Below are 22,119 nucleotides of genomic sequence, written 5' to 3'. Positions count from 1 at the left end.
GTGGCTGAGCTCACCTCATGCTATAAGGCTGTGAGTGAGTTAGTGAGTGACTACAGTGATAGAACTAGCAGTAGGTAAACATCTGTAGTCCACGTGGTGAGTGAGTTAGTGAGAGACTACAGTGATGGAACTAGCAGTAGGTAAACATCTGTAGTCCACGTGGTGAGTGAGTGAGTGAGTGAAGAACTAGGTCAATTGGAAACAGGCCATGCATCTTCTTGGAGAATTATCACTCATCACACTCACCCCCTCAATTACACGTACAGTTGAAGTCAGATGTTTACATACCTTATCCAAATAGATTTAAACTCAGTTTTTCCACAATTCCTGACATTTAATCCTAGTAAAAATGTCCTGTTAGGATCACCACTTTATTTTAAGAATGTGAAATGTCAGAATAATAGTAGAGGGTGATTTATTTCAGCTTTTATTTCTTTCATCACATTCCTAGTGGGTCAGAAGTTTATATACACTCAATTAGCATTTGGTAGCATTGCCTTTAAATTGTTCAACTTGGGTCAAACTTTTCGGGTAGCCTTCCACAAGCTTCCCACAATAAGTTGGGTGAATTTTGGCCCATTCCTCCTGACAGAGCTGGTGTAACTGAGTCAGGTTTGTAGACCTCCTTGCTCGTACACTTTTTCTCAGTTCTGCCCACAAATTTTCTATAGGATTGAGATCAGGGCTTTGTGATGGCCATTTTAATCAATTTCTCCACAACTTTGGAAGTATGCTTGGGGTCATTTGTCCATTTGGAAGACCCATTTGCGACCAAGCTTCAACTTCCTGACTGATGTCTTGAGATGTTGCTTCAATATATCCACATAATTTTCCTGCCATCTATTTTGTGAAGTGCACCAGTCCCTCCTGCAGCAAAGCACCTCCACAACATGATGCTGCCACCCCCGTGCTTCACGGTTAGGATGGTGTTCTTTGGCTTGCAAGCCTCCCCCTTTTTACTCCAAACATAACGATGGTCATTTAAAGGCACAGTCAATTTAGTGTATGTAAACTTCTGACCCACTGGAATTGTGATACAGTAAATTCTAAGTGAAAAAAATCTGTCTGTAAACAATTGTTGGAAAAATGACTTGTGTCATGCACAAAGTAGATGTCCTAACCGACTTGCCAAAACTATAGTATGTTAACAAGAAATTTGTGGAGTGCTTGAAAAAATCGTTTTAATGACTCCAACCTAAGTGTATGTAAACTTCCGACTTCAACTGTATCTATCCAACCATCTGGAAATGATATCAAACTCAGTTGGTATCATAGGTGGCACTCCCTATTGGCCATCTAGTGTCACTTTTGTCACCAACACTAACTCACCAGCCACCAACTTAGTGTCCATTACGTTCATGTACATTTCTTTGAGCAGCAAACTAAGTGATCCTCAGTAGATTAACATAAATATTTTTTGTCCTCTCTCCCTTTCTCCTCCCCTTACCCACTCCCCCCTCCTCTGCACCCCCCAGCAGGGTAACAAGACCCAGAATAGCAGGTGTTTAATTAGGGGATTGCAGGCAGGGTGCTAAAAACGCCAGGGAATTGCTTTTATTTACTGCACACGTGTGTGTGCCTGCCTGGCCATAAATAGGTGTGCTGGTCACTCTGTCCCCAACCCCCACTCCCCAAGCCAGACCAGCTAGGACTGGGCTTTTATGGGAGAGGGCCTGTTACTGGGACAACACCACAAAGTTTATACACACAGAGAGAGAGAGCGAGATGGAGACGAGAGAAATAGATAGAAGAGGAGTAAAGGCCTTATGGGAACATAGAGACCAATAACATACAAATAAACATCAGGAGCGCTTTTGAAAGCGTGTTACTTCCACCAATGCGTTGAAAATGTCTGTTGAACCCAAAAAATTGTATTTTCAACATCTTTTCCATGCCTTGGGCTCATAGGGATATTGTTTCTTGGTGGTTGAGTGAACATAACCAGGGACCGATAAAGACAAATCTCCTGGCAGTTGTAACAAACATGGTGTTGTTCCTTTAGTGGATCACAATCTACATAACCCACAACACCCTGCTACAGTATTTCCAACAATGCAATGCAAAGGTATATTTCCCTCTGTTTGTTATTGGCTGAGTGAGGGTTTCCTTCCTCTTCTAGTTAGGCCTTAGTGAGCAGAGAGAGGAGAGCAGAGCTATGACCTGTTCCTCATGCCATGAAGTTTGTTAGGTTGTGTTAGCACAGCAGGGCTAGGATAGATTGCCGGCTAACGAGCTGCACCACCTGCCTGCCTGTCTCACACCCACAGCCCACACACTTGACAGGGAAGGCAGGGAGGGAGGGGCAATAGAGTACAGTACATTTAGGGCTCGTACAGACAGAGACAGATCAAATTGTGCATGAAGGACACACAAATCTCTCTCTCAAAAGTTGCAACTTCTAACGCTCCTAAAAGTATGTTTGAACAGGGTTGAAAGTCTGAAAGGATATGCTTTCTATGAGAAAGCACGCAGTGGCAAAACACGATGCGTAACTTACTTACAGCAACAAGTTCAACAGTCAAAATACATAACCTATAACCGACGTGCAAGTTCTGTGAACGTGAATATAGTGTGCCTGTTTACTATTATGTGCTCTCTCTCTCTCTCTCTCTCTCTCTCTTGTCTCTCTCTCCTGTCTCTCTCTCCTGTCTCTCCACAGGATCATCTGTCAGGATACCAGCGGAAAGAGACATCACCTCCAGGCCAGACTACACAACAGGAGGCAGGCGTCCACAACAGGAGGTGTGTGTGTGCAGATATCAGGGGAAAGCGCCATCGCCTCAGGGTAGACTACAGAACAGGAGGGGGGGGGTAGGTTAATGAAGGTTAATGAAGTGTGTGTGTGTGTGTGTTGATAGGGCTGGTTGTCAGGGGATCAGTAATAGGGCTGCTCCATCAGTGACGTAATGCCAAACAGGAGAACAGAACACAGCTGCCATGCCTGGGGGGTGAGGTAGTCACTGGGGGAGAGAGAGGGGAGGAGGGAGAGGGATATATGGGGGAGGAGAGATGGTGAGGTACCATGAGGATAAGGGAGAGATAGAGGGGCGAGAGGGGGAGGGTTGGTGAGGTAGTCCTCCATAGAGGGGGTCGGTATACTGGAGGTAGTAGGACAGTAATCCGTGTGTGTGTGTCTCTGTGTGTGCAATACTAAGACAGTAACCCTGGGGTGTTGGGATGCACTCTGGTGGTTAAGTTGTGTTCTAGGATGAGTCTGCTTGATTGATGCTAGACCCCCTCCCCTTCTAATCTACCCCCCATGAAATGGACCTTGGAAGCAGACTGCACAAATATACAGACGTGAACTCCATCAATCATGGGCAAGGGAGGATGAATCACACACACACACACACACACACACACACACACACACACACACACACACACACACACACACAGGGGTAGGGAAAGCCATCACACACTCTGTTGGGGGCCAGTCAGGACCATACTGCCTTTCATCAGCCAGATGAGCTCCTTCAAAATCCCAGTGTGAGGTGTTCACTGTGTATGTGCCGTATGTTTGCATTTTGTGTTTATCCCCATTAGAGTTTGTGGATGGGGGAAGGTTTGTGTGTGTGTGTGTGTGTGTGTGTGTGTGTGTGTGTGTGTGTGTGTGTGTGTGTGTGTATGTCTGTATGCTTACCATATGATAATTGGGGATGGGTTAACGGCCAGATCACCCGTGATACAAGTCAGTATTTGACGTTCATCCATGTCTGAGGACATCGGGAGATGATGTGGAACCCGGCCACTAGGGGCAACAGTGAGCTCTGTTACCTTCAAGTAAGTTTCAGGGATGGCAGATGTGCATAAGCATCCATGTTCAAATCCAGCCATAGAAAGTTTTTATTATAGAATTTTGTTTTAATACTTTCCCAAACCTTAACCATTTGGAGTTAATGCCTAACCTTAACATTTCTGAGTTAATGCCTAAACGTAACCCAAATCTCTCGTGCCAAAAATTTGACGTCTGAGAAACAAGGATGAACGTCTCATTCTGACGTGAGACTGTGAGAACTTGTTGTGGTTAAATGGTTTACGTCGCTGTGTGTGTGTGTGTGTGTGTGGCTCAGGTCTGATTTCCCTAGAGGAGATTGGCTATCAGGGTGGGTGTGCTCTAGCATAACGGATATGGTTTATTCATTATAATGCTCATAGGAAGCTGTAAGACACTGGTCACTAGGGGAGAGAGGCAGAGGTTGATCTAATGTAAATATTAATTAGCATTTCTACGATGGCAAATATTGATTCAATGGATTATGGAAATACGGCTTAACGGTTGTGGTCCGCATATGGAAATAAGACTCTTTCTTTATGCTTTTCTCTTTCTCTGACAGTGTTCTTTAAGTTTACGACCTCGCTGACTATGCCAGATGGAGGGATGTCTGCACACACACCAATGAGTGTGCTGACATGGTCGGGATAGACTTGGGCTGAAGCCAGGTCAGACTAGTGTTAATTAGCTCCTATCAACGCTGCAGGCAGCTGACAGACAAAGAGGTCCCAGAACAGAACTTACTGTGCTACAGGCCACACAGGCCCTTCTGCTCCTCTAGTTAGTTAGATAATCTATCATGAAAACCCTTTTCTTTCTCTCTCTCTATCTATCATTTCCTGATCAGGAAATTATGTCACAGCACACCCAGTCCCTTGAGATAAAGGAACGAACTGACAGAAAAACAAAACATTGAATACATTGGAATACATTGAACCTCAAATTGTAGCCAATTTATGCTGGTAGTAATTCCTAAAACTTGCCAACTAATGTTGCTATTTTCCTAGCAAGTTTTGTCTGAAAAAGGTTTAAGAATATGCAAACCATTTGAGTCCTTTCAACTGACACAATATGCACTAAGATACATGTCTGGATAAAGTCATGTCATAGAAACATCTATATACAGTATAAACATGTATCCCCAGGAGGGCTGTGTTTTGGGTGGAGATGAAGACAGTGGCCATCCCTGTGCCCTGGGTTTAGGGTGTGCTTTCCTGTCATGGCAGCCCCTATAGAGACAGAACGGCATTTGGCTCTGGTTGTTCTAATACTCCGGTCACATCCACCCAGTAGTGAGTGACATTATTAGCAGAGTGCCCTGACAGAGAACAATGGAGCCAGAGGTGACGCAAGGCTCAGAGGAACCAGCCATGCTGTCCACATAGACATCAATACATCTACATAGAGGATCTCTTAGGAGTCGGACCTCTATGGCCCTGACACACACACACACGGCATCTCCCTCTCCCACTGTGGGGGACCCTAATGTCACTTCGCCACATCTGAAACAGAAAGTGGTTGCACAACCCTTACGGAAAGAAATACATTTCAAATCTATTTTTAGATTGTAAAACAAAATAGGACACGTGAAATATTTAAAATGAGCCAAATCAATGTCCACTGAACAAATATATAAACGCTACATGCAGTAACAGCTCATAAGGAAATCAGTCAATTGAAATAAATTCATTAGGCCCTACTCTATGGATTTTGCATGACTAGGAAAACAGATATGCATCTGTTGCTCACAGATCCTTAAAAAAAGATATGGATGTGGATCAGAAAACCAGTCAGTATCTGGTGTGACCACCATTTGCCTCATGCAGCGCAACACATCTCCTTCACATAGAGTTGGTCAGGCTGTTTCTTGTATTTATTATGGTCCCCATTAGCTGCTGCCAAGGTAGTAGCTAATCTCCCTGGGGTCCAGCAAAATAAAGGCAGTTTGATTGTGGCCTGTGGAATGTTGTCCCACTCCTCTTGCTGTATATTGGCGAGAACTGGAACAAGCTGTCGTACACGTTGACCCAGAGCATCCCAAACATGCTCAACGGGTGTCTGGTGAGAATGCAGGCCATGGAAAAACGGGGACATTTTCAGCTTCCACGAATTGTGTACAGATTCTTGCAAAATGTGGCCGTGCGTTATCATGCTGAAACATGAGGTAATGGTGGTGGATGAATGGCTCAATAATGGGCCTCAGGATATCGACACAGTATCTCTGTGCATTCAAATTGCCATGAAGAAAACGCAATTGTGCTCGTTGTCCGTAGCTTATGCCTGCCCATACCATAACCCCACTGCCACCATTGGGCACTCTGTTCACAACACTGACATCAGCAAACTGATTGCACAAACTACATTATTAGGCTGTTTAGCTAATTTGCTCTGACTCAGCTAACTAGCGATTAGCAATAGCGGATAACACGATATAGGCCCAACTTGTTAACCCAAGACACACTAGCCGTTTGCAGACGTAAGAAACCCAAACTAATAGTGTAATTATAGAACACTAGTGGATTTACATTAAGAAGCAAAGTGACAACAACATCGCTGTCATCAACATTGTTGCACGTGCTGCATTGACCATGCAGACTGAATGCGAGTGTCTCGTGGTCGAGGAAAAACCAATGTGCTCCTTGAGTGACAGGTGGCGGGGCTAGGTCAGTGTGGAGAGCGGCATGGAGAGAGAGCAGAGAGAGATGACTCAAGTAGCGGAGTAAACTATAAAAATGGACGTTAGACACAGCGTATCACATTTAACAAACCAAACATTCAAATACCGTTATAGAAGTTAAAGTAAAAAGCCAAATTGGTACGTGCATCAATAACGGTATATCGTAAAAGATGGTATACCGCCCAGCCCTACGCTCGCCTACACAACTCCATATACGCTGTCTGCCATCTGCCCGGTACAATTGAAACCAGGATTAATCCGTGAAGAGCACACTTCTTCAGCGTGCCAGTGGCCATTGAAGGTGAGCATTTGCCCACTGAAGTCAGTTATGACTGTGAACTGAGGTCAGGTCAAGACCCTGGTGAGGACAACGAGCATGCAGATGAGCTTCCCTGAGATGGTTTCTGACAGTTTGTGAAGGCATTTTTCAGTTGTGCAAACCCACAGTTTCATCAGCTGTCTGGGTGGCTGGTCTCAGATGATACTGCAGGTGAAGAAGCCAGATGTGGAGGTCCTGGGCTGGCGTGGGTACACGTGTCTGCATGTGAGACCGGTTGGACGTACTGCCAAATTCTCCAAAATTAAGTTGGAGGCGGCTTATGGTAGAGAAATGAACATTCAGATCTCTGGTAACAGCTCTGGTTCTGGTAGACATTCCTGCAGTCAGCATGTCAATTGCACTCTATGTCAAAACTGTGGCATTGGGTTGTGTTAAAAAACTGCATATTTTAGACTGGCCGTTTATTGTCCCCAGCACAAGGTGAACCTGTGTAATGATCATGCTGTTTAATCAGCTTCTTGATATGCCACACCTGTCAGGTGGATGGATTACATTGGCAAAGGAGAAATGCTCATTAACAGGGATCTGAACAAATTTGTGCACAACATCTTAGAGAAATAAGCTTTTGTGCTTATGGAAAACGTCTGCGAAAATGTCTCTTCTCGGCAGAGTTGCAAAGAAAAAGCCATATCTCCGACTGGCCAATAAAAATAAAAGATTAAGATGGGCAAAAGAACAGACACTGGACAGAGGAACTCTGCCTAGAAGGCCAGCATCCCGAAGTTGCCTATTCACTGTTGATGTTGAGACTGGTGTTTTGCCGGTACTATTTAATGAAGCTGCCAGTTGAGGACTTGTTTAAAAAATAATTATTTCACCTTTATTTAACCAGGTAGGCTAATTGAGAACAAGTTCTCATTTACAACTGCGACTTGGCCAAGATAAAGCAAAGCAGTGCAACACAAACAACAACACAGAGTTACACATGGAATAAACAAACATACAGTCAATGATACAATAGAAAAAGTCTATATACAGTGTGTGCAAATGAGGTAGGATAAGGGAGGTGAGGCAATAAATAGGCCATAGTGGCGAAATAATTACAGTATAGCAATTCAACACTGGAGTGATAGATGTGCAGAAGATGAGTGTGCAAGTAGAGATACTGGGGTGCAAAGGAGCAAAATAAATAAAATAAATAACAGTATGGGGAAGAGGTAGTTGGATAGGCTATTTACAGATGGGCAATGTACAAGTGCAGTGATCTGTGAGCTGCTCTGACAGCTAGTGCTTAAAGTTAGTGAGGGAGATATGAGTCTCCTGCTTCAGTGATTTTTGCAGTTCGTTCCAGTCATTGGCAGCAGAGAACTGGAAGGAAAGGCGGCCAAAGGAGGAATTGGCTTTGGGGGTGACCAGTGAAATATACCTGCTGGAGCGCGTGCTACGGGTAGTGCTGCTATTGTGACCAGTGAGCTGAGATACGGCGTGGCTTTACCTAGCAAAGACTTATAGATGACCTGGAGCCAGTGGGTTTGGCGGCGAAAATGAACTGAAGGCCAGCAAACGAGAGCATGCAGGTCGCAGTGGTGGGTAGTGTATGTGGCTTTGGTGACAAAATGGATGGCACTGTGATAGACTGCATCCAATTTGCTGAGTAGTGTTGAAGGCTATTTTGTAAATGACATCGCCGAAGTCAAGGATAGGTAGGATAGTCAGTTTTACAAGGGTGTTTGGCAGCATGAGTGAAGGAGGCTTTGTTGCGAAATAGGAAGCCGATATTAGATTTAATTTTGGATTGGAGATGCTTTATGTGAGTCTGGAAGGAGAGTTTACAGTCTAACCAGACACCTAGTTATTTGTAGTTGTCCACATATTCTGAGTCAGAACCGTCCAGAGTAGTGATGCTGGACGGGCGGGCAGGTGTGGGCAGCGGTTGAAGAGCATGCATTTAGTTTTACTTGCATTTAAGAGCAGTTGGAGGCCACGGAAGGAGAGTTGTATGGCATTGAAGCTCGTCTGGAGGTTAGTTAACACCGTGTCCAAAGAAGGGTCAGAAGTATACAGAATGGTGTCGTCTGCGTAGAGGTGGATCAGAGAATCACCAGCAGCAAGAGCGACATCACTGATGTATACAGAGAAAAGAGTCGGACCGAGGGTTGAACCCTGTGGCACCCCCATAGAGACTTGTGAGGCGTCTGTTTCTCAAACTAGACACTCTAATGGACTTATCCTCTTGCTCAGTTGTGCACCGGGGCCTCCCACTCCTCTTTCTATTCTGGTTAGAGCCAGTTTGCACTGTTCTGTGATGGGAGCAGTACACAGCGTTGTACGAAATCTTCAGTTTCTTGGCCATTTTTCGCATGGAATAGCCTTCATTTCTCAGAACAAGCATAGACTGATGAGTTTCAGAAGAAAGTTCTTTGTTTCTGGCCATTCTGAGCCTGTAATCGAACCCACAACTGCTGATGCTCCAGATACTCAACTAGTCTAAAGAAGGTCAGTTTTATTACTTCTTTAATCAGGACAACAGTTTTCAGCTGTGCTAACATAATTGCAAAGGGGTTTTCTAATGATCAATTAGCCTTTTAAAATGATAAACTTGGATGAGCTAACACAACGTGACATTGGAACACAGGAGTGATGGTTGCTGATAATGGGCCTCTGTACGCCTATGTAGATATTCCATTAAATAAATCATCCGTTTCCAGCTACAATAGTCATTTACAACATTAACAATGTCTACACTGTATTTCTGATCAATTTGATGTTATTTTAATGGACAAAAAAAAGGCCTTTCTTTCAAAAACAAGGACATTTCTAAGTGACCCCAAACTTTTGAACGGTTAGTGTGTATATATATATATATATGTATACTCAAATATATATACTGTACACACACACACACACACACACACACACACACACAGTATATGTAAAATGTACATCACAATATATGCTAAATGCATTGGAAGATGTATTTAATGTGTTTCAAAATACATTCTGAAATACATAATGTATTTTAACATGTATTTATCAATATATTTGGTTCATATATTTTCAAATGTATTTGTAAATGTCTAGTGAAATGCAGTATATTACATTTGATTGTAATTGTAAGAAATATCTGATTACATGACAATGTAAAACCTGGTCTCAGCATATAGGAAAAGGTGTCATGCCAATTAATTTGTTATGTTGTACTCTGCTTATAAAGATTAAGCTTGAACACTGCCAGTTCAGTAGTGTTAATGAGACTGCCATACAGTACCCGTCAAAAGTTTGGACACACCTACTCATTCAAGGGTTTTTCTATATTTGTATGATTTTCTACATTGTAGAATAATAGTGAAGACATCAAACCTATGAAATAACACATATGGAATTATGTAGTAACCAAAAAAGTGTTAGAGAAATAAAAATATATATCATATTTGAGATTCTTGAAAGTAGCCACCCTTTGCCTTGATGACAGCTTTGCACACTCTTGGCATTCTCTCAACCAGCTTCATGAGGAATGCTTTTCCAACAGTCTTGAAGGAGTTCCCACATATGCTAAGCACTCCTCTTCCTTCACTCCACGGTCCCTCCCAAACCATCCCAAACCATCTCAATTGGGATGTGGTAAGGTGATTGTGGAGGCCAGGTCATCTGATGCAGCACTCCATCACTCTCCTTTTTGGTCAAATAGCCATTACACAGCCTGGAGGTGTGTTTTGGATCATTGGAGGTGTGTTTTGGATCAAGGCAACCCTGTTAATTTAAATGCATTCCAGGTGACTACCTCACGAAGCTGGTTGAGAGAATGCCAAGAGTGTGCAAAGCTGTCGTCAAGGCAAAGGGTGGCTACTTTGACACTTTTTTGGTTACTACATGATTCCATATGTGTTATTTTATAGTTTATGTCTTCCCCATTAATCTACAGTGTAGAAAATAGTTTTAAAAAACTTTTTAAAAACTGGAATGCGTTGGTGTGTCTAAACTTTTGACTGGTACTGGTAGTACAAGTAATACTAAAGAGCTCCATTGTTATCAGTCACCATTTCATTACAATATGATTTTAGGTGAAGAGCCACTTACTGTTGTATTTTTTTTTCTCTCTTGAGATTGGAAAACATGCTTATCATGAAATGTAACATTTATGAACATTTATGACAGAATGTTAATATTACGTGAAATAAAAAGTTATAAAAAAATAAAATTAAAAAAAAGTTTCATGACATGATATCACCGTCAAAGTTTTGGGCTTGGTTGCCAAACAAATCATCTCCATTGATCAATACGTAAAGAGTGCGCGTGTTTTTTGTGTGTACTGTATATGTGAGTTTGGGTATGGTTATGTCTACTGTGTGTGTGTGTGTGTGTGTGTGTGTGTGTGTGTGTGTGTGTGTGTGTGTGTGTGTGAGAGAGACAAAGAGAAAGGAGGAGGGGTATGAGGAATGATGACGAACTGCAGCATTCCTCACCAGGGTCCTTGGGCTTGACAGGAACTCCAAATTTAGCCTGCTGTTTCCGCGGTGATGGAAAATCTCCCGCCTTTATCAGGAAACCGAATTCCAGGAGGGTCAACGGGAGTGTGTGTATTTAGCATGTATTTACAATACCAGTTCCTCGTGTGTGTGTGTGTGTGTGTATGTGTGGGCTATATACTTACAGTACTCTATGAATGAACTAGTGAGTTACAATCCTTTCTACATGCCCCACATCTTTTTTGGCCAAGACACTCATCTCCGTATGGTGTAAATCCATATGCTCTCTCGTCTCTCGTACAGTATGCCGCTACTCTGACTCACTCTGGCATGCACCAGTTCTGGGAAGACAAGCTTGAAATCATCCCCACCATGGATGAAGTGTGTTCCAGATGGGACCAAAACGATCCGCTGGCTACTGCATAAACACCATGGCAACCACCCAAGTAAATAAGGAAGGGGTTTTGGTGGCATGCCAGAGATAAAGTGGATCAAAGTCAGGCATGAGGGCAAACAGGAATCCGCCATTGTTCTATGGAATGACGCAGTCGCGACTAAAGTGGTAGAGAATGAATGGAATCTAATGGACCCGGGCCAGGCCAAGGTAGAACAGGGCTAGATGTTCATCTAGCCTCATTCTGCTACTGTTATTTTCCACTGAAGATGCACGCCAACCCCGACGTGAACATCGCCTGGCCTAGACCACTGTCCATGTTTTAGAGTGTATAGCAGTCTGTTCAACAGTGGCATGTCTAAATCACATTGTCACATGGCTGTTGAAGCAAAGTGCGAAGAAACAGACTGTGAGCGGGAAGGCGGGTGCCCGTAAAGGGTTTATGTGTCCAAGTGTGTGACCGCCGTGTTTGTTCATGTGTATGCATCTAATGTAAAGCATGCGTGCCTACTGCCCGTTGCTCTGTGTCTACGTGTGTCTCCCTGTGCGTGGCCCCTTTAAGCCAGTGGGGGTGTGAGGAAGAGGGGGAAGAGGGAGAGCAGGAACACAGCTAGACCATTTCACGCTGGAAACATTTGGCAGCAGCAGACACACACACGCGCTGGCCTGCATGTTTTCATGCTGCAGTTTTGAGGGGGAAAAGGGAAGATGACATCAAGCTCATCATGTGAGGCCAGGAAGACGGGGGATGATGAGAACACTGGCAGAAACACAACACTGTTACATAAAACGTACAGGGTACGGTTCGGGAAAACCAGGACCTCTGGGGTGTGTGTGTGCACACAGGCGAGTATTTGTGCCCTTGCATTGTATGTCAACTACTGTGTCTGTCTTTGTGACTGTTTGTAGCCATAGAGTATGCAACTCATGTACGCAAGTCTGTCATTGTGTAAGGTATTCAAGAGAGGTGATGTCATTGGCATTCTTACAGGTCATCGGTTTGACCTTTCCGCTCCTCGGGCAGGGGCTGACTGGGGCGGGGTCAGGTGTGTCTGTGTGTGTGTGTGTGTGTCTACGGGCCAGGGGTGAGAGTACACAGGCCACTGGCGCCAGATGTGACGACCGCAGGAGTCTGAAGAGAAATATTGGAAGGAGGAGCGGATGAAGGTAAGAGAGGAAGGGAGGAAAGGGGAGGTGGAGGAGAGTGAGCGGGTAGGAGAGGTATAAGAGGAGGGGATCATTAGAGTAGAGGAAAAGGGGAGCTAAGAGAGGAGGAGAGGGAAAGACACAGAGAGACAGAGAAAGGGGGAGGGAAGAGAGGGAGCAGGGGAGAGGGAGAAGGTCATTGAGTATAATGTGCCAGACCTCCCTCGGGGAAGGTGAGCTCACCTCTTAATGGCACCACTGGCTCCTTCTCAATGAAATCATTGATCTGCCAAGAGTCCCCGGTACGTAATGGATACGGAGCAGATAGGAAGCGAGGGAGGGTGGAGGGGTGAATGGGAAGAAGGGGAAGGAGAGCTGGATGAGAGGGGTGAGGGAAAGAGAGAGAGAGAGAGAGAAAAAAAAGGGCAGGACCATGACCCGTGGCAGCCAACCATCAGATCACTGTGACCTCAATGACCTCAACTGTGACCAATCAAAATACAGCGGTCAACATAAACAATCCAATCCCATACGTCCATTTCAGGCCACACACACATCCAATCGCTGTTCAGCTTGGTACTCCATAATGTAGTGAGTGTGTTAGAGAACATTTAAAATGTCTACGCAATTCAATAGCAAATTATGCGCCAAATGGAAATATGCTCAATGTATTACAGGGGAGCTAAGAGTGGCTTTCCACATTAAAAATACTTTCTACTCAGAGTCTGAGCAGTTGATGCTAGTAAAATGGTCTGGGATTATTATTTGGCTATTGCTTCCGATTGGCTCAGTGGGTTAGAGCACTGCCCATGGAACACCAGGGTCGTGGGTTCGAATCCCACATAAGCCATGTGCTGAATAGAAATGCTCAGATTTGGCCACATTATTCTGCTCCTCAGGCCGTGCATAGCCACAGAGATTACCACCCAGTACTGGGAACGACAGAGAAACATAAAGCCTTCATTCTGAGAAGGCTCAGGCAGGTCATGCTACAGTCCGACATTAAAAATGACGTCTACACACAGACCGTCATTCATCAGGATGGAAGGAGGTGAATTACCTCACCTCCTCAATAGGTCTGTCTAACCAACACATACATGCACACACACAGACCTCCTTATGTAGTGCATTGGAATGTCTCTGAACGGCTGCATTGTGAGAGTCTGCCTCCCACGATTACCTCACTTCCTCAGCGTCTCTCTCACACACACACACACACACACACACACACACACACACAGGGGCCGCCGCCCAGTTGTATAACAGCACAACTGGATTGACCTTTGTACTGTAGACTGTGCAGTTACACCCAAACCTGATCTCATCAAAGCCTAGAGGCCCCCACACTGCGGCTTCTGTGTGTGTAAGCGGTATCTTTCATTACCTAATATCTGGCACAAAATGCCTGCTGTGTATCCCTGATGTCGGTGCTACCAAAGATTCTCTATTATATTGACAAGATAGTCAAGTGATCGCTCTAACAATGGAAATACATGTCCTTAAAGATGGAAGGAAGATGGGACCACTCTAGCCAATGAGAGGGCAGATACACAACTGAACAACAGGGCATAGAGATATATAGAATACTTATCTTTGTATCTGTGCCGTTATAGCATCTGTGAAACCATTTTAAAGTAGTCAATTTTCTACTTCTTCATTGGCTGCTTGCTCCCAACTTTTCCAAAGTTGTAGAAATGCCATGTGCGTCCACTTGTATGAGTGCATTCAAACCAACTCACGAAACCAATGCGAAAATGTATATTCGTTCAAATAAGCCTCACGAAGTAAATAAGCAAAAATATATATTGGGGACCAAATTCGACAGTAGTTGACCTCCATACAGTTCGTGGGCTTATATTCGTGGCCAGATTTTGGGCAGAGTAAAGCCTCTCGTTTCGCCACTTCCTCTCTGGTGATACACATTGGTGGATGTGGAGTAATGATCACACACAATGTAAAGCGCTTTGGATGGATCTGGCATGCAGCACACAGATTCAATGATCACAATCTATTTTCCATTCCATCCTCGTCGCCAGTGTAGGGCATCTAGGCACCTGCTCTCTCTCACTCGCTTTACAGATCTCTCTCTCTCTCTGTCGGTCTCTGTGTCTGTGTGTGTGTGCGCATGCGTGTGGCCCAATGGTATGTAGCTTTAGTAATCCCGAAGGGAAAAAAACACTGGCAGATGGCACTAGGAGAGATTAGGAACAGTCACTGCACATCTGTAGACCGCACACACACACGCACACACACACACACACACACACACACACACACACACACACACACACACACACACACACACACACACACACACACACACCTGCATCTCTCTTTACCTTTCTCTCTCTCCGTACCTATACGTCTACCTCTCTCTCTCCGTCCTCTCCCTTCCTTACCCACTCTCCACATCTGCAGAGCTTGCACACCTGACAGCTGGACCTCTGCCTCGTTCTCTCGCCATTCTCTCCTGTTCTCGCTCTCTCTTCACACACACATCTCCAGAGGGTGCATTTCTCAACACTTACATCTCTACCTTTCTCTTTCCTCGATCGTTTAATCTCTCGTTGCGCATACAAACACCCCCCTCTCATAACAACATCAGGATAAGAGCTATGCTCCAGTGCACTCTGTTCTCAGTATAGCCAACGTGAGAAACAAACAAGCTGGGGACCTCAACCCCCTGGGGACTGGACTGGCTCTGGCTGGGCTGTGTATGTGTGTCTGGCACTGCCTGCGTTCTACTGATGCTAAGCTTTCCTCTCTCAAGCATGGTTCTCACACACTCGAGAGCACGCACACACACACACACACACGCACACACACACACACACACACACTTGAAACACAAATACTGTGAAGAGTCATCTGGCCATACACGTAATCTTCTTAGTGAGTAAAAAACAACCCTATGGGGACTGGACCTCACATGACACTCGTGACATCATCCGCAACATAGGGAAGGAAGCACTTACAGCATAGAGTAGATCCATTGATTGATTTGACTTCTACGTCTGCACTTAAAGCACCATTCGCGGTTTCCCGCCCTCCCAAACACCACCTCCTATGGGCTCCATAAAGTCCCTGTTATGAACTATTCTGTTATGACAAGCCTGAGTAGGGCCTCAGAATGTATTAAAAGAGCATTACCATTTGGTGTTTTGGCGGCATCAACACTATAGCACAGGCTACTTCTGGATGTGTGTGTGTGTGGGTTTTGCGTATCTCTGTGTGTGTGTGTTTAGCAGCACGCGTGTGTGTTCTAATCCTTCATTTAGCATGCCTGTGTGTACATAACCGTTTAGGCAGTAAATCCTCTCTCCCCCAGACAGCGAGACCAAGCTGCTGTAATTATTCCTGTATTCACTCTGTCTATCCCATTTAAGGCTTCTTTTCATCCCTCTATCCTAGCCTCCCCTCCTCCGCTTCTCTCCCTCCCTCCATCCTCTCCTCTTGATGCTCGGAGCACTTGTGCATAGCTGTGCGTGCATGTGTGTGAGTCGAGAGGGCCACACCAAGCAGTCGGCTTAGATCATGATGTCATCGGCGCTGTTAATGACGGGGGGGACGGGGGGGGCAGGGAATTGTATGGGAGGAGGGAAGTGAGGAAAAAATGGAAAGAAATGGGGTTGAGGAGGGGTGATTCCCCGGGTATTCTGAGCCAATTAAACTACAAGAACTGCTAAATGAACAGGACGGTGAAAATACATGAACTTTGTTAACTGAAGGTCTGAAGAAACAGAATGAAGTGGAAAACGGGCAGAAACACATGCGTGACCAGATGCTCGAGCCAATGCCATAAGACGTGTGACCAGATTGACTTTTGACCCGGGCACATCCTGCCGCCCTGCTGTGCTGTCATGACGACTGGCTGCCAACAGGCCGGCGCTGCCGACCTCAGAACAGCAGGGGAGCTTGCATCTCTCTCTCGCTTTGTCTGCACCTCTCACTCTCTCTTTCTCCCCCAACATTGTCACTCTGTTTTGTGTGCGCCATCTCTCTCTCTCACGCACACGCGCATGCATGCACACACGCGGTACTCTAAACAGGAAGTGACATCATTACAGGTGGTGGACGGGCTTAGACAACTAGTCCTGTTTATGACCCAGTGAAGCTCAGCTGGGGACAGAGACCACTGTTATCGCCCATGACCCCGATACACACACACACACACACACACACACACACACACACACACACTTCTTATTTTTATTTCTTGTGTGTTTTTGTTTTACCTTAATGTTGTTTTTAGAGCTACATTGATTATCGCATTGCTGGGTTTAGAGCTTGCAAGAAAGGCATTTCACTGTACTTGTACACGTGACATTAAAACTTGAAAACACACACACGCTATTCTGCTATGACTTAACACCACTGACACCGACACTACACAGCAACAGTCATTCTCATTGGCTGAATCATATCCCACAGGATATTCTCTTCCGCTGTTGTCGTGGAAACAGCAGAGAAGGGGACAGAAATGGAAGAAATGTGAGAGAGAGAGAACCGCTGACAGGGGGATCTTTCTTCTTCAGGCTTACATGGTACATGTGTGTGTGTGTGTCTGTCTGTGACAAATTGGGGATCTTAAGTACATTAAGGTAGAGTGAACCTCTATGAATGACTCATGGAAAGTGTAATCTGACTATGCTATTGGAGATTTATAGGAGTAGGACACATCTTTACACACACACACACACACACACACACACACACACACACACACACACACACACACAGTCTCTCTCCCAAGCCTGAGTGAGGGAGATTATTCATTTGACACATTTGAGCCAGGGTCCTAAGCCTCCCTGTGTGTGTCTATGTGTGTTTGTGCGTCTGTGTATCCATGTGTGTGTGTGCGCGCATAAGCCTCTGTGTGCTTACTGCCACTGTCTCTCCGCAGCACTGCAGTCCCATACTGAGAAGTTATTAAGCCTCTGCAGGGCCAGCTAATACACACGTCAGGCCTCCAATCTAACTTTGAGGGTGCTTAGCAGCCAATATGACAAGCTGTTAAGTATGGTAAATAAGACTGGTTGATAAGAATGGCTACCCCCCCCCCCCAAAAGGTAAAAAGACTGGCTGATTTGATAGACAGGTATTAGTTTAACTTAAGCTTAATCCCCAATTTTAAAGGGCTAGGAGAGAGAAGTGTTTGGTGTGTGTAGTGTGGACGTGGGGTTGGGGGGAGGTTCTTTGGAGAGGCCTGTACCACAAAACTCATCGGTGTCCACAATTACTCGGTATTGCTTCTTTTCTTCATTCTTCATTTCCTAATTCATTCCTTCCTCCCTCACTTCCTCCTTAAGAGTGAAAAAGTATGTTTGTGGATCATGATGGATGACACTATTACAGATGATGTTCACTAGTGACACCTGCTGCCCAAATAGACACATGGCACTCTGCTCCACTCAAAGCAGCTGCAGAGATCTAGGCCTTCTCTCAATTGGATTTGCTCAACTCCTGTCCTCTCTCGACTCCTTTTGAAAAAGGTCAAAGGTAATCGAGGAGAGGCGGCGAGATGAGGGGACGTGAAAGGAAATGCGATTTTTTAAATCAGACAGTCCTCCACTGTGCGTCATCAGGCAAATTACTTTTACAGGGGTAGAATTGCAAAATAACTTTGTAAAGTGTTACAAATTAATTTGGTAGATGACAGGATAAGTAGCACACAGTTCTTAAATGTTTGCATGCTTTTCTCTTTTGAGAAAGCATTAGCTGATCCCAACAGTGAAATACCTACTTGTTCAATGCAGGCCACATCTTAACATACACACAAGAACTGACTTGGGATCAGCTGTGAAGATCTGTTGTGAAACACCATGGAGTCATTTGCTCGTAAACACTAACTTCAGGATGGTGGTTTCTATTATCACACACACACACACACACACACACACACACACACACACACACACACACACACACACACACACACACACACACACACACACACACACACACACACACACACACAGTAAGTGCCTACCGGTGAGCAGGGAGACTCGGTGGAAGGTGCCCTCCAGCTTGCCCAGTAGGATGTGGACAAAGCTATCTTTGGATAGTTGCCCCGCCTCTTTGGAACTCTGGTCGTACATCACCACTTCCTGTTTCCTGCCCATCTCAACCTGCAGAAACACGAATGAGGAAGAAGACGTCAGAGATCAATGGCGGTATGGCAGTATCAATGGATGCAGGTATGAAGGTCTCGTAACGAATTAGTAAAACAAGGCTATGTTGCACAGATAAAAAAAGACCACAGAAATGCTGTTTGCATTAAAGCATACATTTATGTTCATTTTTTTGTACGGGTTGATACATTTCTCGTTAGGGCTAACCAAGTCTGACATTTAAAAGTGGAAATGACAAAACTTTGGAAACCTTTTAAACCTTGAATACACCACAAAATGTGTATTTCCTACTATGCAGGAAAATGTTCAGCACCAAAAGAGTGATCAAATTAAGATCCTACATCTGTACTTTCAAAGACAGAGGCTTACTGCTTTTGTTCATCTGTAGGGAAAAATGCCCCTAACAAACTTACCTATACATTTACAGAGCATTCGGAAAGTATTCAGACCCCTTGACTTTTTCCACATTTTGTTACGTTACAGTCTTATTCTAAAATTGATTAAAATTGTTTTCCCCCCTCTGGATAAGAGCGTCTGCTAAATGACTTAAATGTAAATGTAAATGTCATCAATCTCCACACAATACCCCATAATGACAAAGCAAAAACAGTTTTTTTAATCAATTTTGGCAAATATATAAAAAAAAAAACCTGAAGTACGACATTTACATAAGTATTCAGACCCTTTATACTGAGTACTTTGTTGAAGCACCTTTGGCAGCAATTACAGCACAGAGTCTTCTTGGTTATGATGCTACAAGCACACCTGTATTTGGGGAGTTTCTCCATTCTTCTTTGCAGATCATTTCAAACTCTATCAGGTTGGATGGGGAGCGTCGCTGCAAAGCGATTTTTAGGTCTCTCCAGAGATGTCAGATCGGTCTCCAGTCCAGGCCCGGGGTGGGCCACTCAAGGACATTCAGAGACTTTTCCCGAAGCCACTCCTGCGTTGTCTTGGCTGTGTGCTTAGGGTCGTGGTCCTGTTGGAAGGTGAACCTTCGCCCCAGTCTGAGGTCCTGAGCAGGTTTTCATCAAGGATCTGTACTTTACCCTGTTCATCTTTCCCTCGATCCTGACTAGTCTCCCAGTCCCTGCCGGTGAAAAACATCCCCACAGCATGATGCTTCCACCACCATGCTTCACCGTAGGGATGGTGCCAGGTTTCCCCGAGACGTGAAACTTGGTTTTCAGGCCAAAGAGTTCAATCTTGGTTTCATCAGACCAGATAATCTTGTTTCTCATGGTCTGAGTCCTTTAGGTGCCTTTTAGCAAACTCCAAGTGGGCTGTAATGTGTATTTTACTGAGGAGTGGCTACTGTCTGACCACTCTACCATAAAGGCCTGATTGGTGGAGTGCTGCTGAGATGGTTGTCCTTCTGGAAGGTTCTCTCATCTCCGCAGAGGAACTCTGGAGCTCTGTAAGAGTGGCCATCGGGTTCTTGGTCACCTCCCTGACCAAGGCCCTTCTCCCCTGATGGCTCAGTTTGGCCTGGTGGCCAGCTCTCGGAAGAGTCTTGGTGGTTTCAAACTTCTTCCATTTAGAATGATGGAGGCCACTGTTCTTGGGGACCTTCAATGCTGCAGATTTTTTTTGTTACCATTCCCCAGATCTGTGCCTCGACACAACCCTGTCTCGGAGCTCTACGGACAATTCCTTCGACCTCATGGCTTGGTCTTTGCTCTGCACTGTCAACTGTGGGACCTTATATAGACAGGTGTGTGTCTTTCCAAATCATGTCCAATCAGGTGACTTTACTACAGGTCGACTCCAATCAAGTTGTAGAAACATCTGAAGGATGATCGATGGAAGCAGGATGCATCTGGGTCAATTTCGAGTCTCATAGCAAAGGGTCTGAATACTTATACTTCTGTTTTTTTTATTTGATTAATTTCCAAACATTTAGAACAAACTTTTTGGGCTTTGTCACTATGGGCTATTGCATGTAAATTGATGAGGAAAAAAATTGGGCGGGTGGTAGGGTTACTGGAACAAAATGTGCGAACACAGCAAAATATTACACAACGTGGACACGGAGTTAAAAAAAAAATTGTGAGGTGTTTTTGCATTGATAACCATGAATTGACGCTGTAACAGTAAATAATGGCAATAGAATTATACAAGTCCTATCTGTCAAAAACAAAACTCAGAATCCAAATGCACGGGTGAAAGTGGACAGCGCAAGCCCTCTTCAGTGCGTCCGCATGCTGTATATGCTTTGTCACAATGTGTTTGTCAGAGAGGAGGAGAGGCGAGCATGCGCCTGTGTTTTTGTCTACGCTCTTGTGTGTACGTGTGGGTGTGTGTGCGAGACACGCCAGCCAGGCTCCTTCTCCATGTTGTCAGGCAAGTTTAGGTCACATGACCAGCAGCCAGCGCCTAGCCTACTGCGGCTCGGAAACACCGCATCACTAAACAACCGCTTGACAGCACCAGGAGAGAGAGGGGAGGCAGACAGGAGAGAGAGAGAGAGAGAGAGAGAGAGAGAGAGAGAAAAAGGAGGAGAGAAGAGAGGAGAGCGAGAAGAAACGGGAGGTGAAGATGGCTGAGAAGAGAGATGGAAAAAATGAGTGAGCCAAGGAGAAAGAGATGGAAGCGAGAGAGAGAAGGGAGGAGAAAAAGAGACTAGAATAACCCTTTTCTTCTTGTTGTTTTCATGCACTCCCTCCATCCTTCAGATAGCATAAAGGCGGCACTATACTGTAGATGCTGGGCAAAACTGCACAGGAACACTGTTCACTGAGCCTCACAGTGTTATGGGGCATGGTACCCACACATGCTGATACTGTGGACGGTACACAGTTCTAGCAATGCGGTGGACGAGTGTGTGTATTTGAGAGTGTATTACTCTGCAATATTGTGTGTTTGTGTGCGTGCCTCAGTGTGTGACAGTGTGTGTTTGTGCGTACCGTTACACATTAGCCTTCTCAGAATGTATGGGCCAACAACCACACACGTGACTGAGGCAGGCCAAGGTCAGACAGACACACAGACGGCTGGTATGGGTACAGCCAGACTGAGCCATATATACTGTGTGTATATATATATACAGTACCAGTCAAAGGTTTGGACACACCTACTCAGTCAAGTGTTTTTCTTTATTTGTACTATGTTCTACATTGTAGAATAATAGTGAAGACATCAAAACTATGAAATAACACATATGGAATCATGTAGGAACCAAAAAAGTGTTAAACAAATCAAAATATATTTTATATTTCAGATTCTTCAAAGTAGCCATCCTTTGCTGTGA

At 44.8% G+C, this 22,119-nt stretch overlaps 1 protein-coding gene across 1 annotated transcript in view; it reads right to left on the bottom strand.

Moving 5' to 3' along the window:
* Positions 1–22,119, bottom strand: part of LOC115134484 (dual specificity protein phosphatase 8-like) — a 57,222-nt gene that overhangs the window by 23,988 nt on the left and 11,115 nt on the right. Inside the window, exon 2 of the mRNA XM_029668501.2 lies at positions 18,728–18,866. Within this exon, the coding sequence (XP_029524361.1) occupies positions 18,728–18,866 (139 nt within the window). The remainder of the gene's footprint in view (positions 1–18,727; positions 18,867–22,119) is intronic.

Source organism: Oncorhynchus nerka, linkage group LG9a (assembly GCF_034236695.1).
Source record: "Oncorhynchus nerka isolate Pitt River linkage group LG9a, Oner_Uvic_2.0, whole genome shotgun sequence".
NCBI lineage: Eukaryota > Metazoa > Chordata > Actinopteri > Salmoniformes > Salmonidae > Oncorhynchus > Oncorhynchus nerka.
Note: the sequence above shows the minus strand (reverse complement) of the source record. Positions and strands in the feature narration are given on the sequence as shown.